The 26,761-nt window shown below is 45.1% G+C and overlaps 3 protein-coding genes across 5 annotated transcripts in view; 2 read left to right on the forward strand and 1 right to left on the reverse strand.

Annotated features, from left to right (window-relative positions):
- Positions 1 to 3,993: 3,993 nt before the first annotated feature.
- On the reverse strand, positions 3,994 to 11,254 carry LOC118375069 (uncharacterized). 2 transcript variants are annotated; one of them, XM_052515958.1, is made up of 5 exons: positions 10,896 to 11,254; positions 9,950 to 10,111; positions 9,364 to 9,492; positions 5,186 to 5,328; positions 3,994 to 4,635 (listed from the first exon to the last, which is right to left on the reverse strand). In XM_052515958.1, exons 1-5 carry the CDS (start codon positions 10,896 to 10,898, stop codon positions 4,629 to 4,631), a joined length of 444 nt encoding a protein of 147 aa, XP_052371918.1. In that variant the 5' UTR covers positions 10,899 to 11,254; the 3' UTR covers positions 3,994 to 4,628. The 2 variants fall into 2 exon arrangements, with proteins under 2 accessions (XP_052371918.1, XP_035617451.2); XM_035761558.2 differs by having other exon boundaries at positions 4,111 to 4,635; positions 5,191 to 5,328; positions 10,896 to 11,251.
- A 421-nt stretch (positions 11,255 to 11,675) lies between these two features.
- LOC118375067 (sterol-4-alpha-carboxylate 3-dehydrogenase, decarboxylating) lies at positions 11,676 to 21,537 on the forward strand. Of its 2 annotated transcripts, XM_052515939.1 has the most exons (11): positions 11,676 to 11,919; positions 12,077 to 12,238; positions 12,416 to 12,562; positions 12,764 to 12,982; positions 13,212 to 13,304; positions 13,350 to 13,397; positions 13,493 to 13,588; positions 13,895 to 13,942; positions 16,120 to 16,262; positions 16,581 to 16,683; positions 20,568 to 21,537. In XM_052515939.1, exons 1-11 carry the CDS (start codon positions 11,899 to 11,901, stop codon positions 20,898 to 20,900), a joined length of 1,413 nt encoding a protein of 470 aa, XP_052371899.1. In that variant the 5' UTR covers positions 11,676 to 11,898; the 3' UTR covers positions 20,901 to 21,537. The 2 variants fall into 2 exon arrangements, with proteins under 2 accessions (XP_052371899.1, XP_052371909.1); XM_052515949.1 differs by lacking the exons at positions 13,350 to 13,397; positions 13,493 to 13,588; positions 13,895 to 13,942 and having other exon boundaries at positions 12,344 to 12,562; positions 13,212 to 13,256.
- A 1,537-nt stretch (positions 21,538 to 23,074) lies between these two features.
- The window catches only part of LOC118375072 (mucin-2-like), a 59,604-nt gene continuing 55,917 nt past the window's right edge, over positions 23,075 to 26,761 (forward strand). Inside the window, exons 1-3 of the mRNA XM_052515964.1 lie at positions 23,075 to 23,294; positions 25,501 to 25,920; positions 26,259 to 26,376. Of these exons, the coding sequence (XP_052371924.1) occupies positions 25,911 to 25,920; positions 26,259 to 26,376 (128 nt within the window). The 5' untranslated portion in view covers positions 23,075 to 23,294; positions 25,501 to 25,910. The remainder of the gene's footprint in view (positions 23,295 to 25,500; positions 25,921 to 26,258; positions 26,377 to 26,761) is intronic.

A 26,761-nucleotide genomic window follows, 5' to 3' on the forward strand; every position in this document is an offset into this window, starting at 1 on the left:
GGCATGGACAAGACTATATTTCTTATCAGTCATTTTTTACCCCCTTTACTCCCCAATTTTGTGATATTCAATTGCAATCTTGTTTCAATTGGCTCAGGAGAGGTGGAGGTCGAGTCATGCGTCCTCCGAAACATGACCCACCAAACCGCACTTCTTAACAGCCGCTTAACCCGGGCGCCAGCCACACCAACGTGTCAGAGGAAACACTGCTCAACTGATGACCGTAGTGAGCCTGCAGGGGCCCGGCCGGCCACAAGGAGTCGCTAGAGCACAATGATCCAAGTAAAAACACCCCCGGCCAAACCTTCTCCTCACCCGGATGACACTGGGCCAATTGTGAGTCGCCCTATGGGAATCCCGGTCACCGGCGGTTGTGACAGAGCCTGGGATCAAACCCGGGTCTGTCGTAATGCCTCAAGCACTGCGATGCAATGCCTTAGACCGCTGCACCACTCAGGAGGCCACTCATTTCCTTTTTCATCAATGAAGTTGAATTGTGGGGATTTTTACGCGACAAAGGAAAGTAAACTGGTGCAAAGGAGAGATTATTGGGAAAACAAATGTTTTTATGCCTCAACGTGGTGAACTAAAGTTGACCTGATCTCAGTTGAAATGTCATGGAGAATACTCCAGAACTCAGAAGTGAGAGAGTAGAATTGTATTCCTGGAACCCAAATAGGGGCAACATAGCCAAAGAGCACAGACTCATAATTGATTAATGGAATAATCCACAGTACCCTGCAATCAGCAACCGATAACTCCTGCAATACTCATACCCGAGTCGACCGCAGGTAGTTGAAATGACAGATTAGTTTGCAAATACATCCTCAGTACTAAAGCAACAATACCTATTTTGAAGGGCACAACACTTCCATTTTCATTGGCTTCTTTACTGACATGTTTTCTAGCATGTTCTCTCATACTAAAATTATGTTCATGTTAATCATGGTCCATGGAAATAATTACTTTCAAGCCAAAAGACATGCTGACTGCAGACCTGAGATCAAATACATGGGTATTTGAGTATTTGTTATTGAAATACTTATTATCTGAGTATTTTTAAATAATGTGGCCCAAATATATTACTTTAATTGTAAGTATTAACATATTTAAAAAAAATATTATATAAACAGTATTTAAAAATACTTAGAAAGGGTATTGTATTCAGTGTATTCAAATATAACAAAATAAAAACTTGAAGTGTCTTTGAAAGTAATTGAAATTTACTAAATAGTATTTGAACCCATGTCTGGCTGACTGTGGTCACTCACCTTCAGCTGTCTCACTGTGGTCACTCACCTTCAGCTGTCTCACTGTGGTCACTCACCTTCAGCTGTCTCACTGTGGTCACTCACCTTCAGCTGTCTCACTGTGGTCACTCACCTTCAGCTGTCTCACTGTGGTCACTCACCTTCAGCTGTCTCACTGTGGTCACTCACCTTCAGCTGTCTCACTGTGGTCACTCACCTTCAGCTGTCTCACTGTGGTCACTCACATTCAGCTGTCTCACTGTGGTCACTCACATTCAGCTGTCTCACTGTGGTCACTCACCTTCAGCTGTCTCACTGTGGTCACTCACCTTCAGCTGTCTCAGCTGTCTCACTGTGGTCACTCACCTTCAGCTGGTCTCACTGTGGTCACTCACCTTCAGCTGTCTCACTGTGGTCACTCACCTTCAGCTGTCTCACTGTGGTCACTCACCTTCAGCTGTCTCACTGTGGTCACTCACCTTCAGCTGTCTCACTGTGGTCACTCACCTTCAGCTGTCTCACTGTGGTCACTCACCTTCAGCTGTCTCACTGTGGTCACTCACCTTCAGCTGTCTCACTGTGGTCACTCACCTTCAGCTATCTTGACTGTTTTCGCTCTTCTTTAGGTCATCAGATTGTTAATGGCTTCCAAATCGACATGCCAATTCTGCAATCTTTTATCAACCTTATTTCAGGTTTCAGTCAAGTTCCTTAGGTTTCCAATGAGATGATATCTCATCATATGCTGGGCGCAACCGACTCATATCCCTCTCTTTCTCTCTCTCTCACAGCAAGTTAACGCTCACTGCAGTCCCCTGTCCCTGAAGCACATCACAAATACCACTGAGCCAGTAGTTTGTTGCTGCTATCAAATATTACATGATCATATTCACAGCTCTGCTGTCTCTCTGCAGGGGTGGAGTCTGGTGAAGAGTCCCAAAATGGCACCCTATTCCCTATATAGTGCACTACTTTGGACCAGGACCCATAGGGCTCTAGTCAAAAGATGTGCACTATATAGGGAATGGGATGCCATTTGGGACACAACCTGGCTGTCAATGTGTGTCTGATAGCACATAAAGGACTGGCGTTGGGGGAATAAAAGCATCTGATCTAGGATCAGTTGTCCCTTTTAGATGATAATGAATAAGATTATATGGTCAGTGAGGGCCTGATCTTAGACCAGCACTCTTACTTTGGGATGAGATGCTTTGTGAATACGGGCCCTGAATTCATCTTAGAATGAGTCTACTCTTAGTAATAATGTACTAACATTAGACTAGAGATTAAATATGGACATGTGTAACACTGGAATGGACACTGGCAACATGATTATAGGACAGCCATCTTGGTCAGGGAAATCTTTCTTTCTGGAGACTTCTCCAACATGGTGACACAGTACATGGATGCATATGGTCAGAACATGTTGTTACAGCACCATGAACTTGTCTTACGAATACACTGAAAAAAAACTGCTTAAAAAGGTATTTCATTAATGAATATCTTAAATATCAATATATATCTGCACATGCAGTTTATACGTACAAAACATACAGGAGATCATACTGTAGATAATTCAAAGAGACACAAATACAACAATACGAAGAAGAAAAATACAGTCACAACTTTCACTTTACATTAGAGTTATAAGGTTGATGTTGGAGGGAAGGGGGTGTTGGAGGGGAGGGGGTGCCAAGGGGTAGAGGATGGGGGTGTTGGAGGAGAAGGGGTGCCAAGGGGTAGAGGATGGGGGTGTTGGAGGAGAAGGGGTGCCAAGGGGTAGAGGATGGGGGTGTTGGAGGGGAGGGGGTGCCAAGGGGTAGAGGAGGGGGGTGTTGGAGGGGAGGGGTGCCAAGGGGTAGAGGAGGGGGTGTTGGAGGGAGGGGGTGCCAAGGGGAGAGGGGTGATGTTGGAGGGGAGGGGGTGCCAAGGGGTAGAGGAGGGGGATGTTGGAGGAGGGGGTGTTGGGAGGGGGTGCCAAGGGGTAGAGGAGGGGATGTTGGAGGGGGGAGGGGTGCCAAGGGGTAGAGGGGGTGTTGGAGGGAGGGGTGCCAAGGGGTAGAGGAGGGGGATGTTGGAGGAGAGGGGGTGCCAAGGGGTAGAGGATGGGGGTGTTGGAGGGGAGGGGTGCCAAGGGGTAGAGGAGGGGGTGTTGGAGGGGAGGGGGTGCCAAGGGGTAGAGGAGGGGATGTTGGAGGAGGGGGTGTTGGAGGGGAGGGTGTGCCAAGAGGAGGGGGTGTTGGAGAGGGGGTGCCAAGGGGTAGAGGAGGGGATGTTGGAGGAGGAGGGGGTGCCAAGGGGTAGAGGAGGGGATGTTGGAGGGGAGGGGGTGCCAAGGGGTAGAGGAGGGGGTGCCAAGGGGTGGAGGAGGGTTGTGTTGGAGGGAGGGGGTGCCAAGGGGTAGAGGAGGGGGGTTGGAGGGGAGGAGGGGTAGAGGAGGGGGTGTTGAAGGGGTAGAGGAGGGGGTGCCAAGGGGTAGAGGAGGGGGATGTTGGAGGGGAGGGGGTGCCAAGGGGAGAGGAGGGTGATGTTGGAGGGGAGGGGTGCCAAGGGGTAGAGGAGGGTGATGTTGGAGGGGGAGGATGGGGGTGCCTAGGGGGTAGAGGAGGGGGATGTTGGAGGGGATGGGGTGCCAAGGGGTAGAGGAGGGGGTGTTGGAGGAGAGGGGTGCCAAGGGGTAGAGGGGGTGTTGGAGGAGAGGGGTGCCAAGGGGTAGAGGAGGGGATGTTGGAGGGAGGGGTGCCAAGGGGTAGAGGAGGGTTGTGTTGGAGGAGAGGGGGTGCCAAGGGGTAGAGGGGGGTGTTGGAGGAGAGGGGGTGCCAAGGGGTAGAGGAGGGGGGTGTTGGAGGGGAGGGGTGCCAAGGGGTAGAGGAGGGTTGTGTTGGAGGGGAGGGGGTGCCAAGGGGTAGAGGAGGTGAGTGTTGGAGGGAATGTCTAGGGATAGACCCTAGGCGTCCTAAAGAGCTTCCTTCCCTTGTCCCATTAACCTTCACGATGACACATATGAAACGTGAAACAGGGCATAGATAGATGAAAGCACTGTTTTGGGACTTTACCAGCATTCTAACTAAAAGAAAGAGAAGAGCTATAAAGAATATCTAACTGATGAAAGGTCGTGACAGCAAGGAGATAAGGAAGGAGACAAGAAAAGGAAGTTGTCTAATTAAACTAGGACAGGCCTGGATAACTGAGTAATGACTTGACTAGTACATAACATGTAAAACCAAACCATAGTCTCCTCTGCCCCTATATGTCCCAAACATCACCCTCCACCCCACAACACCCTGGTCTAGTCTCAGTACAGGCTGGTCTTCTTCATGATGCGGAGGAACTCTCCCTGGTTCACCTCTCCGTCTCCATCCCTGTCTGCCTCCTCGATCATCTCCTGGAAGAGTGGAGGTAGGTAGGTATGAGGGGAAGAGAGATGGAAAGGTAGGAGAGGAAACGGGAAGGGAGGAGGGAAAATGGGACAGGGAGGAGAGGAAGCAGGGGACGGAAAGGGAGGAGGGGAAGCAGGGGACGGAAAGGGAGGAGAGGAAGCAGGGGACGGAAAGGGAGGAGAGGAAGCAGGGGACGGAAAGGGAGGAGGGGAAGCAGGGGACGGAAAGGGAGGAGGGGAAGCAGGGGACGGAAAGGGAGGAGAGGAAGCAGGGGACGGAAAGGGAGGAGAGGAAGCAGGGGACGGAAAGGGAGGAGAGGAAGTAGGAGACAGCAGATTCACAGTAAAACAATTAAACAGAAGCCTTAGCAGTAGACCAGTATATTTCTCTTTAAATTATTATTATTATTATTTTTTTAAAGCAATCTTGTATCCTAACCTAAATAATCCTGTATGTTCACATTGTGTGTACAGTACTCTCCAGGTTTGGGGAAAAGGTGCTGTCTGTGTGTGTGTGTGTGTGTGTGTGTATATACAGTGCTGTCCAGATGTATACCTCACCTGCAGTTCCTCGTCAGTCAGGCTCTCTCCCAGTTCCTTAGCGACCCTCTTCAGGTTCCTGAAGGAGATCTTCCCCGTCTCATCATCATCAAACAGACGGAATGCTTTCAGGATCTCCTCCTTAGAATCCTTCTCAGCCTGTGTTGGTAGACAGTTACAACACAATAATGCATGGTGATACACTATCAATAAAATACCCAGTAATACAACACTCATATACATACATACATACATACATACATACATACATACATACATACATACATACATACATACATACATACATACATACATACATACATACATACATACATACATGGAAAGCAATCAGACCTCTTGACTTTTTCCCACATTTTATTAAGTTAGCCTTATTCTAAAATGGATTCAATTGTTTTTTTCCCCCTCATCAAAAACAGGTTTCTAGAAATTTTTGCAAATGTATAAAAATAAAAAACAGAAATATCACATTTACATAAGTGTTCAGACCCTTTACTCAGTACTGTTGAAGCACCTTTGGCAGCAATTACAGCCTCAAACCTTCTTGGGTATGACGCTACAAGCTAGTTACATCTGTATTTGGGGAGTTTCTCCCATTCTTCTCTGCAGATCCTCTCAAGATCCTCTGTCAGGTTGGAGGGGGGAGTGTCGCTGCACAACTATTTTCAGGTCTCTCCAGAGATGTTCGACTGGGTTCAAGTCCAGGCTCTGGCTGGGCCACTCAAGGACATTCACAGACGTATCACGAAGCCACTCCTGCGTTGTCTTGGCTGTGTGCTTAGGGTTGTTGTTCTGTTGGAAGGTGAACCTTAGCCCCAGTCTGAGGTCCTGAGCACTTTGGAGCAGGTTTTCATCAAGGATCTCTCTGTACTTTGCTCTGTTCATCTTTCCCTCGATCCTGACTAGTCTCCCAGTCCCTGCCACTGAAAAACATCTCCACAGCATGATGCTGTCACCACCATGCTTCACCGTAGGGATGGTGCCAGGTTTCTTCCAGACGAGACGCTTGGCATTCAGGCCAAAGAGTTCAATCTTGGTTTCTTCAAACCAGAGAATCTTGTTTCTCATGGTCTGAGAGTCTTTAGGTGCCTTTTGGCAAACTCCAAGCGGGCTGTCATGTGCCTTTTACTGAGGATTGGCTTCCGTCTGGACACTCTACCATAAAGGCATTGTTGGACTGCTGCAGAGATGGTTGTCCTTCTGGAAGGTTTTCCCATCTCCACAGAGGAACTCTAGAGCTGTGTCGGAGTGACCATCAGGTTCTTGGTCACCTCCCTGACCAAGGCCATTTTCCCCTAATTCCTCAGTTTTGCCGGGCGGCCAGCTCTAGGAAGAGTCTTGGGGGTTCCAAACATCTTCCATTTAAAAATGATGGAGGCCACGGTGTTTTTGGGACCGTCAATGCTGCAGACATTGGTCCCCTTCCATAGAACTGTGCCTCGACACAATCCTGTCTCGGAGCTCTATGGACAATTCCTTTGACCTCGTGGCTTGGTTTTTTCTCTGACTGTCAACTGTTGGACCTGATATTGGCAGGTGTGTGCCTTTCCAAATAACTGTCCAAATCAATTGAATTTACCACAGGTTGGACTCCAATCAAGTTGTAGAAACATCAAGGATGATCAATGGAAACAGGATGCACCTGAGCTCTATTTCAAGTCTCATAGCAAAGGATCTGAATAATTATGTAAATAAGGTATTTCAGTTTATTTTATTCTAAAAACCTGTCAAGGGGTCTGAATACTTTCCAAATGCACTGTAGTTGGGAACTAAAATGTACAACTCCTGTCACATGTTTTTGTTGCTAAATTACAATGTTACAAGCACTAATAAAAAGCATGAGCTGGCGCACACACAGAGAAAATGATTTAGTGTCGAGGTGTTGACTAACGGTGAATAAACTGTAAGCTATAAAAAGTCACACTCTATATATAAACCCACAGAAATGTATTGGGTAAACCACCAACGATTTGCAATTTCTGTGCCTTCTTCAGGCTGATGTCATAAATACTTGAACCAGGTTATGTAGACAAACTGTGCAATTAGTTCAACCAATGACAATAGTGAGGTGTGTGTTATAATTATTAGGTTGATTAGAATTAATTGAGTGAAGCTTTTAAAAGACAATAGTTTACGGTATGTTGAATATATTAGGCTGTTATCATATGGCAACAAATAGATATTGTACATAATATTAGTATCAACATACCTCATTGTTTAATTTAATTTCACATATATATTTGTTTCCAATAAATATAATTTGTTACATGTAATCTTTTGGTTTAACCATAATGCACAATAAGCATCATCAACAGGGGACATATTGGGTGTACGCTGATCAGCTGGGGAAATAATATATTAATTTATAAGACTTTGTTCACTTGAGCACCCAATTTTCATACTTGAGTAAAAGTAAAGGTACCTTAAAAGAAAATGACTCATGTAAAAGTGAAAGTCACCCAGTAAAATACTACTTGAGTAAAAGTCTAAAAGTATTTGGTTTGAAATGTACTTAAGTATCAAAAGTAAAAGTATAAATCATTGTACATTTCTTATATTAAGCAAACCAGACGAGCCAGGGGCACAGTTCAACACTCAGACTTAATTAACAAATGAAGCATGTGTGTTTAGGGAGTCTGCCAGATCAGAGGCAGTAGGGATGACCAGGGATGTTCTCTTGATAAGTACGTGAATTAGACAAGTTTGTCCTGTCCTGCTAAGCATTCAAAATGTAACGAGTACTTTTGAGTGTCAGGGAAAATGAAAGGAGTAAAACGTACATTATTTTCTTTAGAAATGTAGTGGAGTAAAAGCTAAAATGGTCAAAAATGTAAATAGTAATGTACAGATACCCCCCAAAAAACGACTTAAGTAGTACTTTAAAGTATTTTTACTTAAGTATTTTACACCACTGTTCGTAAGAAGGACCTAGAGATCAAAGTCAATATTCAGACCACTAGGGGTCAATGTTTTAAGACAGTATATCCTGTAGGTCTCCCTCTGTATGAGTCAGATCTCCATGTTACCTCTCCAGCACAATATCACATCCACAGTGGAAAGCTGTTTTGAATAAGGACAAATGTGAATTTCTATGTGTGAAATTTCCTAAGCTACCAACTTTTTATACAGTCGCTAAATCACACAAATAAGTGTCTCCTCCTCCGGGTAGACCCTTTGTAGCAGCAATCGACTCTCTGACGTCTAACGTTTCTAAATGGCACTACAAAAACATCCTTCTTCAGACACCCACATACAGGTCGAAAACAATCCCTGTTAGGAGAATCATCTCATGCAAGACAAAGGGAGTCATGTATCTCATCACCTGTTCATGTGGACAAGCCTACGTAGGACAAACGAAAAAACAATTAAAACAACGCAGAGCTGAACACCGCAGCTCAATCAGGTGTAAGAACATTGACTATCCAGTAGCAGCTCACCTTGTTGAAGCTAACCATCCAATCTCCTCCCTCAAATACACTGGCATTGAGCATGTTGCTCTACCAAGGAGAGGAGGTAACATCAAGATCATACTACTACAGAAGAAGACCTACAGGATATCCTGTCTAAAAACATTGATCCCTAGTGGTCTAAATATTGACTTTGATCTCAGGCTCTTCTTATGAACAATTTAAAAAAAAATGTTTTTATGAATATATTATTTCCCCAGCTGATCAGCGTACACCCAATATGTCCCCTGTTTATGATGCTTATTGTGCATTATGGTTAAACCAAAAGATTACATGTAACAAAAATTATATTAAATTGAAGGCAAACATATGTGAAATTAAATTAAACAAAATGTTGATGCTAATATTATGTACAATATGTATTTATGTTGCCATGTGATAGTAGCCTAATATATTCAACATGCTGTAAACTATTGTCTTTTAAACTTTTTCACTCAATTTATTCCAATCACCCTAATAATTATGACGACACCCCTCACTATTGTCATTGGTTGAAGTAATTGCACAGTTTGCCTACATAACCTGGTTCAAGTATTTATGACATCACCCTGAAGAAGGCACAGTGATGCCGAAACGGTGGTTTACACAGAGTGTGCGACTCTTTTTATTTATTTTTTATAGCTTACAATGTTACAAACACTGACAGTGTTTGTTCTTGACAGTAAATCATATTATTATTTTTTTAAATTCACAATGTTGTTTTTCTTACCATCTTCTGAGTCATGACGGTGAGGAAATCAGAGAAGGAGATCTTTCCTGTTTCGTCCTTATCCACCTCTGTTATCATCCTCTTAATCTCCTCTTTCTTCGGCTCAAACCCCAGCGCCCTCATAGCAACCTAGAGAGAGACAGAAGAATAAACACCACTGTAAATACAACCCATATGTGTTGATTTATTTTAACTATTTGCACATCATTACAACACTGTATATAGACATAATATGACATTTGTAATGTCTTTATTCTTTTGGAACATCTGTATTGTAATGTTGACTGTTAATTTGTATTGTTTATTTCACTTTTGTTTATTATCTACTTCACGTGCTTTGGCAATGTTAACATATGTTTCCCACACCAATAAAGCCCCTTGAATTGAATTGAGAGAGATAGATAGATAAAAACAGATGAGTTGGTTAAAACCAGGTGTGTTAGTGTTGAGTTGGAACAAAAACACCCTGTAGCTCCCCAGGACGATCTTTGTTGACCGACACTGTACTATGGGTACTGTAGTACATCATTTTACACAAATATTGTCCCTGTGCATAACCCCTAACCCTGAACCTCTGACCCCTGACCTTTAGCTCCTTGACGTCGATGTATCCGGAGGCGTCGGTGTCGAACAGTTCAAAGGCCTCTCTGATCTCCTGTTTCAGCTCCTCAGTGAGCTCTGACTTGGGGTTGGACTTCTTCCTGGGGGGAGGGACCGGACCCAGGGACGGCCTCTTTACACTGGTTGCCTAGCGATGGCAACAAGGAAACACATTAAGGCTTGATGGGCGTATCTCAATGGTCTTAAGTAGATTCCTTGTCTAATCTCCTTCAGTCCAGCTAGGTTCAGTTATTGAGATGTAGCCAGGAGATAAAGAGAAATGGAAAGCCTTAGAAGGGTGTGATTTTAATTTATATCTTTAGACAAGTCATCTTGTATCTGCAAAAGGTCATTTAATTTTTTAAAAACCTCTATTTAACTAGGCAAGTCAGTTAAGAACAAATTATTCTTTTCAATGACGGCCTAGGACAATTGGTTAACTGCCTGTTCAGGGGAAGAACGACAGATTTGTACCTTGTCAGCGCAGGGATTTGAACTTGCATCCTTTCTTTGTTCTTACCACTAGGCTACCCTGCCGCCCCAATGTAAAGTCAGATAGCCTCGGGGAAACATACCATAAATAGGGCGATGATTTAAGTAATAATAAATAAAACATGACTGTCACTATAGCTGATTATTTACAGATAGCTGGCAACAGAAGGCTCGCGTAGACATGGGAAAATATGCACCAATACTTTTTTCTTTCAATTTATTCACACCCCATTATTAACCCTTTCAGATAATATGCACGTGCTTCCATTGATTGAGTAATAAGCAAGCCTGGTATTTCTATCGCACAGCCAGTTAGGGTTAATATAGGTTGTGGGAGCCTCAGTGTAGCGAGGCCTCTTGTCATTTTGTAGCAGAAGCACAAGGAGCGTCAAAACAGAACTGCAAAACCGTTAATTGCGCTCCAGCATTAGCCTACTCACCATTTCAGATGATCACTCGCGAAGACAGACACAAGAGAACCGTAGATTTACTGAAGAGTGCTCTGTGTAATATGTTTACGTCCCTCCTCTCTCTCCTTCTATCATCTAGGCGGGGATGAGATCATAGACAGAAGACCGGACCGTTTATTACAGGGGATGCAATAACAGATATGCAGTTATTATATCTCAATGTTACAATAGGCTTAATATAATTTTGGGATAAAAAATTAAGTTAATAAAATGAAGATTTCCAGTCAATGAGCGCAGTATTCTGTCTGTGCTATGATAATCCTTCTGCACGCTGGGTATACAAAATGCCACATTCAGAATGGAAACAATTCGTATGAACGTGCCGAGCAAGCTAAATCGAGTGCATAGAGTCGGGCGAGAAGATTATTGGTTGTTGATGACATGTGGTATAAAACGTTATATGACAATTGGCTGGATTAATGGTTGGAGCTCTGATCCAGAATCTGTTCTCCGTGCGCCAATTTATCTGTGGGAAATATAACAACGGATACAGGATCAGGTTTAGGGGCGTTTACACTTCTATAGCTACCCACTGTGGGTGTGGTCTCACTGTGGATATGTCCCGGTTGGTCAGAGCAGTGGCGTTCTTTGACGTAGGCTCCACTGCATTGGCTGTTCGATCCTGTCACCTTTTTACACCCAAACTCCCGTCTACCCAACGAGAGCGCCTCTCGGGCTCAGCTGATACAGGGTTTATTAATTGTGCGCGGGTCGATGTATATTGTTGTAAAACAGATTGAACAGGTGAATGGTTAAACATTTTCACTTATTTGATAGCATATTAAAGTGTCTTTATATTATAAACTTGTCTTGAAATAAGCCTACAGGTGTTTGCTTTTAGTCTTCATCATGATTCAATTGTCCGTGTGACATGATCTTGTCAAACTGTTTTCGAACGAGGGAACTTTAAACAAATACTCAAATTTCTCTGTCAGTTTGTTTCCCAACACGGACGACGCTCCTGCAGTTTGTCATGGCCACGCGCATACGACCGGTGAGTGCGCGGTAGTTTGAAGAATATATCAAGTTCTTCTGAGCTATATGCCACATGTTCAGGCTATTTTTTTGGTTCATCTCCTATGTCTCATGCATGTCCGTTTCATTGTATCATAGTCTGTCTTTAATGAATGTTGTCGCTCTATCTGCTACAGAGCAGTAAGAGGTGTGCAGTGATCGGAGGCTCAGGATTCCTGGGTAGACACCTGGTAGAGAAGCTGTTGGGTAAAGGCTACACTGTGTCGGTGTTTGACATCAGACAGAGCTACGAACTACCAGGAGTCACCTTCCACCAGGGAGACCTCTGTGACAAACAGGTGAGTGTCTCTCTCTGTCTGTCTGTGAAGGGTCTGTGCACTGAGCTGGTTGGGGCCAGCTATATGACCTTGTTATGGCCTTTGTGCCTCATGTGTACATGTTAGGTCTGTGTTTGTCTGTGTGCGTCCTATGTGTGTCTGCATCTGGGCATCACTGTGTATGTGGCCCTATCCCAGGCTCTCCTAACAGCCCTCCAAGGTGTCTCCCTGGTGTTTCACTGTGCCTCTCCAGCCCCAGCCAGTGATGACAAGGCTCTGTTCCAGAGAGTCAACATCCAGGGGACACAGACTGTCCTACAGGCCTGCACTGAGGCTGGAGTACAGGTAGGGGGCAGTATAGGGTTACTATTAAACACATAGGCCTGTCATACAATATGTTACAAAGACAAACTAAATTCAATGAAAGAAATGCTCTGTTAAAATACTTGTACATTCTCCATAATTTAATGTATTTACTGATCAAGTGGATAGATAGTCCCCGATACTGACTAAAAGTTTAGGTGTGTTTCTGCCTGTCTGCCATAGAAAGTGGTACTGACCAGCAGTGCCAGTGTGGTGTTTGAAGGAACAGACATTAAGGATGGGAGAGAAGACCTTCCCTACGCCAAGAAGCCCATCGACTACTACACAGAGACCAAGATAGAACAGGAGAAGGTGAGGACACTACTACACACAGAGACCAAGATAGAACAGGAGAAGGTGAGGACACTACTACACACAGAGACCAAGATAGAACAGGAGAAGGTGAGGACACTACTACTACACACAGAGACCAAGATAGAACAGGAGAAGGTGAGGACACTACTACTACACAGAGACCAAGATAGAACAGGAGAAGGTGAGGACACTACTACTACACAGAGACCAAGATAGAACAGGAGAAGGTGAGGACACTACTACTACACAGAGACCAAGATAGAACAGGAGAAGGTGAGGACACTACTACACAGAGACCAAGATAGAACAGGAGAAGGTGAGGACACTACTACACACAGAGACCAAGATAGAACAGGAGAAGGTGAGGACACTACTACTACACACAGAGACCAAGATAGAACAGGAGAAGGTGAGGACACTACTACACACAGAGACCAAGATAGAACAGGAGAAGGTGAGGACACTACTACTACACACAGAGACCAAGATAGAACAGGAGAAGGTGAGGACACTACTACTACACAGAGACCAAGATAGAACAGGAGAAGGTGAGGACACTACTACTACTACACAGAGACCAAGATAGAACAGGAGAAGGTGAGGACACTACTACTACACACAGAGACCAAGATAGAACAGGAGAAGGTGAGGACACTACTACTACACACAGAGACCAAGATAGAACAGGAGAAGGTGAGGACACTACTACTACACAGAACAGGAGAAGGTGAGGACACTACTACTACACAGAACAGGAGAAGGTGAGGACACTACTACACACAGAGACAGAACAGGAGAAGGTGAGGACACTACTACTACACAGAGACCAAGATAGAACAGGAGAAGGTGAGGACACTACTACTACACAGAGACCAAGATAGAACAGGAGAAGGTGAGGACACTACTACTACACAGAGACCAAGATAGAACAGGAGATACACACAGGAGAGGAGGTGAGGACACTACTACTACACAGAGACCAAGATAGAACAGGAGAAGGTGAGGACACTACTACTACACACAGAGACCAAGATAGAACAGGAGAAGGTGAGGACACTACTACTACACACAGAGACCAAGATAGAACAGGAGAAGGTGAGGACACTACTACTACACACAGAGACCAAGATAGAACAGGAGAAGGTGAGGACACTACTACTACACACAGAGACCAAGATAGAACAGGAGAAGGTGAGGACACTACTACTACTACACAGAGACCAAGATAGAACAGGAGAAGGTGAGGACACTACTACTACACAGAGACCAAGATAGAACAGGAGAAGGTGAGGACACTACTACTACACAGAGACCAAGATAGAACAGGAGAAGGTGAGGACACTACTACTACACAGAGACCAAGATAGAACAGGAGAAGGTGAGGACACTACTACTACACAGGACAAGAGAACAGGAGAAGGTGAGGACACTACTACTACACAGAGAGAACAGGAGAAGGTGAGGACAGAGACAAGATACTACTACTACTACACAGAGACCAAGATAGAACAGGAGAAGGTGAGGACACTACTACTACACAGAACAGGAGAAGGTGAGGACACTACTACTACACAGAGACCAAGATAGAACAGGAGAAGGTGAGGACACTACTACTACACAGAGACCAAGATAGAACAGGAGAAGGTGAGGACACTACTACACACAGAGACCAAGATAGAACAGGAGAAGGTGAGGACACTACTACTACACAGAGACCAAGATAGAACAGGAGAAGGTGAGGACACTACTACTACACACAGAGACCAAGATAGAACAGGAGAAGGTGAGGACACTACTACTACACACAGAGACCAAGATAGAACAGGAGAAGGTGAGGACACTACTACTACACACAGAGACAGGAGAAGGAGAACAGGAGAAGGTGAGGACACTACTACTACACACAGAGACAAGATAGAGAACAGGAGAAGGTGAGGACACACTACTACACAGAACAGGAGAACAGGAGAAGGTGAGGACACTACTACTACACAGAGACCAAGATAGAACAGGAGAAGGTGAGGACACTACTACTACACAGAGACAAGATAGAACTACTACACACAGAGACCAAGATAGAACAGGAGAAGGTGAGGACACTACTACTACTACACAGAGACAGGAGAACAGGAGAAGGTGAGGACACTACTACTACACACAGAGACCAAGATAGAACAGGAGAAGGTGAGAACACTACTACACACAGAACAGGAGAAGGTGAGGACACTACTACTACACAGAGACCAAGATAGAACAGGAGAAGGTGAGGACACTACTACACACACAGAGAACAGGAGAAGGTGAGGAGAGACAGATAGAACAGGAGAAGGTGAGGACACTACTACACTACACAGAGACCACTACTACTACAGAGACCAAGATAGAACAGGAGAAGGTGAGGACACTACTACTACACAGAGACAGAACAGGAGAAGGTGAGGACACTACTACTACACAGAGACAGGAGAAGGCGAGGACACTACTACACACACAGAACAGGAGAACAGGAGAAGGTGAGGACACTACTACTACACACAAGATAGAACAGGACACTACTAAGGTGAGGACACTACTACTACACAGAACAGGAGAAGGTGAGGACACTACTACACACACAGACCAAGATAGAACAGGAGAAGGTGAGGACACTACTACACACACACAGAACAGGAGAGGTGAGGACACTACTACACACAGAGACCAAGAACAGGAGAAGGTGAGGACACTACTACACACAGAGACCAAGATAGAACAGGAGAAGGTGAGGACACTAATACACACACAGACCAAGACAGAACAGGAGAAGGTGAGGACACTACTACACACAGAACAGGAGAAGGTGAGGACACTACTACACACAGAACAGGAGAAGGTGAGGACACTACTACACACAGAACAGGAGAAGGTGAGGACACTACTACACACAGAACAGGAGAAGGTGAGGACACTACTACACACAGAACAGGAGAAGGTGAGGACACTACACACAGAACAGGAGAAGGTGAGGACACTAATACACACAGAGACTAAGATGGAACAGGAGAAGGGAGCTTGTTTATTTTGTAGAATAGGCGTAACATAGTTATGTTAATGGTACCAGAGCATTGTTGGGGGGGAGAACTTGTAGAACATTTAGACATTGATGCTGTCCAGACATGTAACAGGCCTCACATTAAAACAATAATGTTCTCTTCTATCTCCATCTTGTATGCCTGGTGTCTCAGCTGGTTCTGAAGGCCTGTGACAAGGAGAAGGGCCTCCTGACAGTGGCCATCCGACCTCACGGTATCTTTGGCCCCCGGGACCCCCAGCTGGTGCCCATCCTGGTCGACACGGCACGCAGGGGCAATATGAAGTTCATTATCGGGTCAGTCTTGAATGTAACATGGACTCTCTACTAGACCTAGTGGGATTGACCAAAGTTAATGTTTTATAGATTTTTTTTATTAAACTAGGCAAGTCTGTGAAGAACAAATTGTTATTTACAATGACGGCCTAGGAACAACAACTGCCTTGTTCAGGGGAAGAACGACAGATTTTTACCTTGTCAGCTCGGGGATTCGATCTAGAAACCTTTGGGTTACTGTCCCAATGCTCTAACCACTAGGCTACCTGCAGCCCCACATGGCGCTGCCCTTGTTGATGATGTTTCTCTCTCTGCCAACTATGTCTTCTGTCTCTGTAGTGATGGTTCTAACCTGGTGGATTTCACCTTCGTGGACAATGTGGTTCATGGACTCATCCTGTCTGCTGAGAGTCTGAGGCCAGAGTCTCCTATCTGTGGCAAGGTAGGAACCATCTCATACAGTAGACCTGCCTGCACTGTACAACTGTGTGATGATGACCAATGGGGTCAACTGTAGTGTGTTTGAAGAAAGATGCCTTTCTCACTCGCAAAATATTTGTTGGGTTCCAACCAATGTTCTCTATAAACTGGGCGCGCAGCTCTCAGCTGTCAATCGGACTGCTGCACAGAAGAAACAGCCGTCCTTGCAGGGAAGCACGAGATTGTACTTCACCCACCTTTCTTGCGTTTTCTCCTTTAGTTAACACGGTCAATGTTTCTCTTTACTGTGGGAATTGTTATCGAATAAACACAATATTAGCCGCTTTCAATGCAACATACTATGCAAGACTTTAGTATGCAAGACTAACTGTGCAAGAGATTTTCTTGTAGGCAGAGTGCATTGGAGTAGGATTCTATTGCATTGACAGGCACGCGTCAGGGCCGTACTCGACACAGAACGGCGCGCCATAACCAATCAGCACTGCAGTAGGCCTATATGCAAATAGCCATTGCAATATGGATCTGTGCTCTTCACTTTTAACTGGACTGTGTTTACAGGATGAGCGCTCATGAGTAGATGCGCTTGTTTTGAGATCAAAGCGAGAGTTGCGTGTAGCCACGTGTGCTATTTGTTAATATCCTTTGCTAGTAAGTTCATACCCTGTTCTCAACGGGGTCTGACTAGTTCATTTCTAGTCAGCGATGGGGCAGTGGGGCAGTGGTTGCGTCCTACAAGAGCACAAATGTACATTTCTAGACAGCTTTGAAAAGCGAGTCGGGTAAAGAGCTGTTTTATGTCTTAAAGGGGCAGTGTTGTATTTTGAGACTGTCTTGAATAATTTAAGTAGCCAATAGGCAGAGGGTAGCATAATTTGTCTGATTCTCTGTAGTAATGCAATGGGATTTATGTTTTTTTTTTATTTTGAAGTGTTTTCTTGCATCAAGCAACACATTTTCCGTCACCTCAATGTCTTAAGGACAAGTGGATAAACAGGTTCATGTCAAGCCCTGCATGATTTTTTCAAAGTACTCATGGAATGTAGGCCTACATTGAACACCACACATTGGCTGCTACTGTATGCTGAATGATAGGACAGTTATTTCCATGTTAAAATGTTATGGGATGCATTTTCTCCATTGTTTGTGATGGTAGTCCACTCTGGTAGGTCTACATTATGATCAAGTAGCCACAGTAGCCTACATGGCCACTGTTAACTGTAACTTAAAACAAGTACAGCCTCTGTGTTCACAGTAAACGTGTGTCGGAAGTTGCACAGAATTTCACAACCTTCAGGTTTGCTCTCAGCAGACATTAAATTTGCTCGGTGGTGACATTTTGTTTTTGAGGGAACATTGGTTGTAACAAACGTTGTTCAGAGGTCGGGGACTATTAATGTTCTATCTGCTAAAAGATGCTTCTGAGATAATTGGCTTTAAAGTTCCAACCCTCATTGGAAATTTGATCTTCTATTCTTTTGAACTGAACAACACAAATTGGGGTATTTAGAGTAATATGTATTTAGAGTAATATGTATTTAGAGTAATATGTATGTGTGTAGAGAACATTAACCAGAACAAGCCATGTCAATTACTCAATTTCACCAAAAATGCAGATTGAGCCTTTTTATAGTCCCAAATACTGTGCAACAAAGCGGTACTTGAAAGGGGCGTGGGTTAACATGGAAGCGGGAGAGAGCCTGCTACAGCTGACTTAAATGGGACTTAAAAAAGACAAATCGTCAGTTCAAATGAATGTTCCATCTCAGCGGCCATCTTGTTTTGGGGTCAGTGTTATTTTTGGGAAGCCCAATTGATCCTAAGTTTGGGCATATAAAGTTTATATGTGAGAACTCGTTTTTTTATTTAGCTAGGCAAGTCATTTAAGAACAAGTTCTTATTTACAATGACGGCCTACACCGGCCAAACCCGGACGACGCTGGGCCAGTTGTGTGCCGCCCTATGGGACTCCAGATCACGGCCGGTTGTGTCTGGATTCGAACCAGGGTGTCTGTAGTGACGCCTCTAGCACTGAGATACTGTTCCTTAGACCGCTGAACCAGGGTCTGTAGTGACACCTCTAGCACTGAGATGCAGTGCCTAAGACCGCTGAACCAGGGTCTGTAGTGACACCTCTAGCACTGAGATGCAGAGCATTAGACCGCTGATCCAGGGTCAGTAGTGACGCCTCTAGCACTGAGATGCAGAGCATTAGACCGCTGATCCAGGGTCAGTAGTGACGCCTCTAGCACTGAGATGCAGAGCATTAGACCGCTGATCCAGGGTCAGTAGTGACGCCTCTAGCACTGAGATGCAGAGCATTAGACCGCTGATCCAGGGTCAGTAGTGACGCCTCTAGCACTGAGATGCAGAGCATTAGACCGCTGATCCAGGGTCTGTAGTGACACCTCTAGCACTGAGATGCAGAGCATTAGACCGCTGATCCAGGGTCAGTAGTGACGCCTCTAGCACTGAGATGCAGAGCATTAGACCGCTGATCCAGGGTCAGTAGTGACGCCTCTAGCACTGAGATGCAGAGCATTAGACCGCTGATCCAGGGTCAGTAGTGACGCCTCTAGCACTGAGATGCAGAGCATTAGACTGCTGATCCAGGGTCAGTAGTGACGCCTCTAGCACTGAGATGCAGAGCATTAGACTGCTGATCCAGGGTCAGTAGTGACGCCTCTAGCACTGAGATGCAGAGCATTAGACTGCTGTGCCACTCAGGAGATGCATACTTTCCAATTTCCCCAACTCACTTCCTTGTTTAGCCTACATTAAATCAGTTGCGCTGCTTGGACTCTGATATTCACAAATTGGAGGTTCTAAGGGTTATGCTATATCAGGGATGGGCAAGTTTTTGGGTGAACTCAGTCGGGGTCTCAATTTACTGTTGCGAGTTAGAATTTGGAAATTTGGTTCTACTGCTGTTATGTCAGCTAACATTTTTTTTATTTTTTTTTTACTTTGCTAAGTTAGTTTAGCGACCAGCTATCTAAACTTTTCATCGTGTTTGAATTACCGACTGGGTTAGTCCCCCGTTTGATTAGTCAGTCTGACTCCGATATCATAATACGCAGGCCCACGAGCAACGGCAGGCCCCTCATGAGTCCTGATTTGTCATGGCCCTACACCTATCAAAGTTGCCCATTCCTGTGCTAATGTTGATGGACAGCCAATAAACTCCCGCTGGATTTTCTTCCCTCTCCATTCAAGTCCCTTTCTGAGGCGCTGTGATACCAGACGGTTCCAAAAGTGAAAAGAGCCAACTGGTGGACACTATTGGGTTCTAACCAGTGAAATGTCTTTCTCTAACTCTGTCAACATTTTTATTTTTTAAACATTCTTTTTACCCCTTTTTCTCCCCAATTTCGTGGTATCCAATTGTTTTAGTAGCTACTATCTTGTCTCATCGCTACAACTCCCGTACGGCCTCGGGAGAGACGAAGGTTGAAAGTCATGCGTCCTCCGATACACAACCCAACCAAGCCGCACTGCTTCTTAACACAGCACGCATCCAACCTGGAAGCCAGCCGCACCAATGTGTCAGAGGAAACACTGTGCACCTGGCAACCTTGGTTAGCGTGCACTGCGCCCGGCCTGCCACAGGAGTCGCTGGTGCGCGATGAGACAAGGACATCCCTACCGACCAAACCCTCCCTAACCCGGACGACGCTAGGCCAATTGTGCGTCGCCCCACGGACCTCCCGGTTGCGGCCGGTTACGACAGAGCCTGGACGCGAACACAGAGTCTCTGGTGGCACAGCTGGCGCTGCAGTACAGCGCCCTTAACCACTGCGCCACCCGGGAGGCCAACTCTGTCAACATTTAACATTTTTCTCAATCTGTATTGACTGCTCTTTCTCATCTCCCCCTTCCTCCCTCCAGGCGTACCACATCACTAATGACGAGCCTGTCCGGTTCTGGGACTTCATGTCAGATATTCTAGTAGGTCTGGGCTCCGCTGCTCCGCGCTACAACCTTCCCTACACACTAGTCTACGGGATGGCTCTGCTGCTGTGGCTGCTGTCGGTGTTACTATGCCCCCTAGTGACCTTCAAACCCACCTTCACCCCCATGAGGGTGGCCCTGGCAGGTAAACACCACTTCTACAGCTGCTCCAGAGCCAAGCAGGACATGGGGTACAAGCCTGTGGTCGGTCTAAAGGATGGAATCAGACGCACGGTGGAGAGCTATCCTCATCTACGACATGGAGCCTGATGACTACCTGCAATATGGTAGCCTGGAAACCAAACTGATATGCTCCGTGTAACAATGGTGAAATGGATCGTATCAGTTTCGATTTCAGGCTAGTGGTACAGAACCTCACTTGAGTCCTAACTTGACGTCTATGCACATTAATCACTGCTGTCAATGGGAGAAAAACATTTGAAGCTGTGAGTTGTGTACAGTTATCAAGTTAAGATTCAACCTGAAGGGTCCGGACTGTTTCATACTCTCACCAGTGTCTCGAGTCTTGTTCTTTAGGTAACAAATGTTTTATTTTCAAACAATATATTTGTGGGCCTATAATACTAACTGGGGGTATAAGCCTGTGAAATGAGTGCTCTCTCTCTCATGTCTATGGACCTATGAGGATCTGTGAACTCTCACCTTTCCTAGGACAGTCAGTAACACATTTTTGCCTGGCTTCAGTACCTCTCTTCACCAATAGAGCAGCACCATCTTGTTTCTAGTCTCTTATACAAATCACAAGCAGTCATGCAGTTTGTTAATTTCAAATAAAATATCTTATGTCTTACATTCCCTTAATCTAAACATTGTACAGTTTATTAAAACGCGAACATAGAATGTGTTTGTATAGGAATTAACATATAATAAAGCTTGTTCACCCTCATTAGAATAGAGTTGGCTGTTTGTTTGCATCTATCCACCAAAACTCAGGCACCCACCACCCTTTGTTTGTCCAAAGCCGATGTGACAGGATTAATGTCACTACGACGTATATTTTAAGACCAGGACAAACTCTATTGCAATGCATGTCACTGTCACAGTACAATAGTTGACAACAGAGAAAGTGTTGGGCCACTTCTCTCTGTCATCCTCCCGTTTTCTACATTCCAGCTGTCTTACAGTCTCAGTGACGTGACTTCCTCTCATTAACACATCTTCACATGTGTCACTTATTAAAGCTGATCAGTGTGGTGTGGGGGAGAGGGAGGGCGGGCGGGGGAGAGAGGGTGGGGTTCAGGTTGAAATGCCTGACATTCCTTCTAGTATAATGAGCCATGGTGAGACTCACTGCTGCTAGGCTGAGCTGTTTAACTGGTTTAGCCCTCTGGGGGATGGGGAGGGGGAGAGAGGGGGATGAGGAGAGGGGGGGTTGAGGAAAGAGCAAGCAGGTACAATAGACTTCAGTTTACACTGACGATGAGCTGAAGTGAACCATTGGCACTAAAACCAAGCAGTTTCCTCATCCTTACACTCTCTACTACAGTGACCCTGTATGACTGAGTAAATAGACGATGTGTAAATTAACATCCCTCCCATGTCTCCACCCTATATCTATTTGAATAAGACTAAATAAGGGCAGGGTTGTGTACTGTAAACACTATCTGGTGTGGATGTTCATTTTGAGAGTTAATCTATTATGTTGCTATTGACAACTGTGCTTTTGAGCAGATGGTAGATGTTGGGATGTTGGCGGACGCAGGTGTTCTGAGAAAGTGTGTCTCACACACACACACACATCTGTGACCTAACACCCTGTTCTGCCTACATCTACACCTCATGGTTTAACTATTCATAGGTCAGCCGACTGACAGTGTTACCCAGGTCTGTCTTACAAGAGACTGCTATTAACTTAATCACACCGTATCAAGATGAGGCATGTTTTAATGGGGCTACATCATAATTGCCTCTAGTTTGGAAGAGAAATAGAGAGGCTTATTGAACTTGTAACATTACAAAGCAAATATCAGTCCTGGTGTTTATTTAACACACAGGCTTTAAAGTGTGACCCAGTTGTTAGAGAATATCTACAGTCACTGTTCTCAGATGTGTTGATGTCTCTGTCTCTTTCTGATGTCTCCCTGTCCAGTAAGCATGAGAGAAACAGTTTTATAGGAGCCTGTGTGTGTGTCGTCTGTGTGTGTGTGTGTGTGTGTGTGTGTGTTTGGGTCATGCTCTACACTCTTACTGACTATGCCAAGTATGTTCCTGCTCACCTGGCTCTCAGGTATGTGTTAAAAGAGAGGTGAATAAGCAGTAAACAATGCTCACTAATTACCAATCTCACCCCTACACAAACACACACACCCCCTGGGTGGTGGCGTAGCCTCTAGGACTGTCTGAGCTCGTATCTGTTCAAACACCTGTCAGCTTGTCACACAGCTAGTCACACGCCCTCTCTCTCCGTTCACACACAGACCTAGCAATCTTTTACCTATACTTTTGTCCCTCACCTGCTCTCACTCTACCTGTGTAGGATTCTCTACAGTTTGGGAGATCGTCTGTCCCTCACCTGCTCTCACTCTACCTGTGTGGGATTCTCTACAGTTTGGGAGACCGTCTGTCCCTCACCTGCTCTCGCTCTACCTGTGTGGGATTCTCTACAGTTTGGGAGACTGTGGATACAGTATCCAGTGAAAGTAGGTACTTATTACTCCTGTTGCTTATTAGGTTATTTTGTGCCATGTTTGTCAGGGCTTAGAATGTGGATTCTCTCTTTCTTGACCCTCTCTTTTTCAATCAGTATAGATCAGGAATATAATCAATCATATCCTTTGCTAATGGTTTAATGTTGTGCTAAATCCTCAGACCCTGACAGACACCTACGATGGTTGTCAGGCAGTCTGTTTGTCCTCCCAGAACCATTATTCTCTGTGCCTTGTTTGCCATAATTGCCTGTCATATGAGCCTTTCCATCCTTTTGCTCCCTTACCGTACCTTATCATTTAACGTGTGTGTGTGTGTGTGTGTGTGTGTGTCTGTGTGTGTGTGTCTGTATGTGCGTGTGTGTGTGTGTGTGTGTGTGTGCTGGTGGTGTGTATCTTGTAAAATGTATCATGTGTGTAGACTGGTGTGTATCATGTATGATCAATACAGTATCTAAGCCTTCAGTCTATTTGATCTGTCCTCACTGGCAGAAGACATTCAGAAAGAGACATTCCACTGCCTCAGGATGTGAATTTACCACTGGGACGTCATTTACATAGTGAAATTGACAGCACTCCATTTTATTAGGCAAAGAGGTCAACTTTGCCTGTCGTTTGATTAGGAAAAATCATAACAGTGTTTTATTACAATTTCCACTTGCTTTCAGTTTCCTGAGGACAAATGAGCCGTTTGTGTTTGATTAGGGATAAGAGAAAGACACCTGTGAATTGTGTAATATATTTGTAGTTCATTTCTATCAAACCAATCTATCAAGCCACTTCATTGAATATTTAAATAGAATATTTGTGAGAAAAAGCAAGCAGGTTTTAATTAACATCTCAGACCCTACTTCTAAAACCATACATTGAGGAATTATGTTTGCTCCAGTTTGTGTGTGCATGCGTGTGTATGTGTGTGTGCATCTGTGTGTGTATGTGTGTGTGCATGCGTGTGTATGTGTCTGCGTGTGTGTGTATGTGTGTGTGTCCATCTATCTTTGGCTGACAGAGGGTATGTTTGGTCCAGTTTATGTGTGCGTGCGTGTGTATGTGTGCGTGCGTGTGTATGTGTGTGTGTCCATCTATCTTTGGCTGACAGAGGGTATGTTTGGTCGTTTGGCAGAAAGTGGTAGGACAGGCTCACCAGTTAAAGGAATGTCTATCACATGTTCCTGTTCCTTACAGGAGGAGAGGGAAACTGCCAACCCTGCTTTTGACAGAGACTGAACAGTTGTAGAACAAACTAGAGGGGTAGCCCGAATGGCCTGCAACCCTGAGTGTGTCAGTCCAACACCGATACCAATACTGTACACCAAGAGGTCCAATCTTATCAAATATACACAAGGACCAAGTGGGACAGAGACTAGGGCTTGTTTCTGGACCCAACCTCTCTTAATCAAATCCAATTTATTTATATAGCCCTTCTTACATTAGCTGATATCTCAAAGTGCTGTACAGAAACCCAGTCTAAAACCCCAAACAGTAAGCAATGCAGGTGTAGAAGCACGGTGGCTAGGAAAAACTCCCTAGAAAGGCCAGAACCTAGGAAGAAACCTAGAGAGGAACCAGGCTATGTGGGGTGGCCAGTCCTCTTCTGGCTGTGCCGGATGGAGATTATAACAGAACATGGCCAAGATGTTCAAATGTTCATACATGACCAGCATGGTCAAATAATAATAATCACAGTAGTTGTTGAGGGTGCAACAGGTCAGCACCTCAGGAGTAAATGTCAGTTGGCTTTTCATAGCCGTTCATTGAGAGTATCTCTACCGCTCCTGCTGTCTCTAGAGAGTTGAAAACAGCAGTTCTGGGACAGGTAGCACGTCCGGTGAACAGGTCAGGGTTCCATAGCCACAGGCAGAATAGTTGAAACTGGAGCAGCAGCACGGCCAGGTGGACTGGGGACAACAAGGAGTCATCATGCCAAGTAGTCCTGATGCATGATCCTATGGCTCAGGTCCTCCTCCGAGAGAGAAAGAGAGAATTAGAGAGAGAGAAAGAGAGAATTAGAGAGAGAGAAAGAGAGAATTAGAGAGAGAGAAAGAGAGAATTAGAGAGAGAGAAAGACAGAATTAGAGAGAGCATACTTAAATTCACACAGGACACCGGATAATACAGAAGAAATACTCCAGATATAACAGACTGACCCTAGCCCCCCGACACATAAACTAACCTGTGTCTGTACTGCTGTCTGTGGTACTCAGGGAGCCCGCGGAGGAATCATAGGAACCAGATTGGGAGCCAGCAGAGGAATCATAGGAACCAGATTGGGAGCCAGCAGAGGAATCATAGGAACCAGATTGGGAGCCAGCAGAGGAATCATAGGAACAAGATTGGGAGCCAGCAGAGGAATCATAGGAACCAGATTGGGAGCCAGCAGAGGAATCATAGGAACCAGATTGGGAGCCAGCAGAGGAATCATAGGAACCAGATTGGGAGCCAGCAGAGGAATCATAGGAACCAGATTGGGAGCCAGCAGAGGAATCATAGGAACCAGATTGGGAGCCAGCAGAGGAATCATAGGAACCAGATTGGGAGCCAGCAGAGGAATCATAGGAACCAGATTGGGAGCCAGCAGAGGAATCATAGGAACCAGATAACAAACGACCCAACTATGTCAAAAGGTGAGTTGACAGGTTTACTGACTGACTGAGCTGATTTCAGTAGGATGAGCATGTGATAGTGTGTTTCCTACCATTGTAAGATGTGGTAGTAGGTCCATACCAAGGGGACGAGGTGATGGATACCATGTTTATTGCACTATAGTTCCATCCATTCCTGCGGTGTGATCAGTGTGAAGTATGTATCATAATGCTGTTTTCTCTTATTCAGATGGTATGTGTGTATGTGGGGGATTTTTTCATTACGTACATGTGCATTTGTGCACGTGTGTGTGTTTCTGTCTAATGTGTGTGTGTGTGTTTCTGTTTCTGTCTAATGTGTGTGTGTGTGTGTGTTTCAGAGGGGGACAGAGCATCAGTGTTGAAGACCTCTAAGGTTCGGACCAAGCTGAAGGGAGATGCCAGCTGGATGCAGAGACTCAGTGAACCTCAGTCTGAAACAGAGGAGGAGAAACCATGGTAACGCAGACAGACAGACAGACAGACAGACAGACAGACAGACAGACAGACAGACAGACAGACAGACAGACAGACAGACAGACAGACAGACAGACAGACAGACGGACAGACAGACAGACAGACAGACAGACAGACAGACAGACAGACAGACAGACAGACAGACGGAGAGACAGACAGAGAGACGGACAGACAGACAGACAGACAGACAGACAGACAGACAGGCAGACAGACAGACAGACAGACAGAGAGAGAAACAAAGTCATTAGAATGAAGTTCCAGATCTCTCTACGTGGTATCAGTTAACACTGGGGATGAGGTTCCAGTCATATGGACCCTATTCAATGTCTCTCCCCACTATAATGCCCTCTCTCTCTCTCCTATCCTC

The sequence above is a fragment of the Oncorhynchus keta genome, chromosome 4 (assembly GCF_023373465.1).
Source record: "Oncorhynchus keta strain PuntledgeMale-10-30-2019 chromosome 4, Oket_V2, whole genome shotgun sequence".
In the NCBI taxonomy this organism is placed as follows: Eukaryota; Metazoa; Chordata; class Actinopteri; order Salmoniformes; family Salmonidae; genus Oncorhynchus; species Oncorhynchus keta.

What these genes read in the sequence shown, in the direction of transcription:
- LOC118375067 (XM_052515939.1), top strand. Translation starts at nt 11,899, where the DNA reads ATGGCCACGCGCATACGACCG. An exon ending in CCAAGATAGAACAGGAGAAG is followed by an intron (nt 13,305 to 13,349) that starts GTGAGGACACTA and finishes GAACAGGAGAAG; the next exon opens with GTGAGGACACTACTACTACA. An exon ending in CCAAGATAGAACAGGAGAAG is followed by an intron (nt 13,943 to 16,119) that starts GTGAGGACACTA and finishes CTGGTGTCTCAG; the next exon opens with CTGGTTCTGAAGGCCTGTGA.
- LOC118375069 (XM_035761558.2), bottom strand. An exon ending in TCGACGTCAAGGAGCTAAAG is followed by an intron (nt 9,493 to 9,949) that starts GTCAGGGGTCAG and finishes GTCTCTCTCTAG; the next exon opens with GTTGCTATGAGGGCGCTGGG. An exon ending in CCGTCATGACTCAGAAGATG is followed by an intron (nt 5,329 to 9,363) that starts GTAAGAAAAACA and finishes CTACCAACACAG; the next exon opens with GCTGAGAAGGATTCTAAGGA.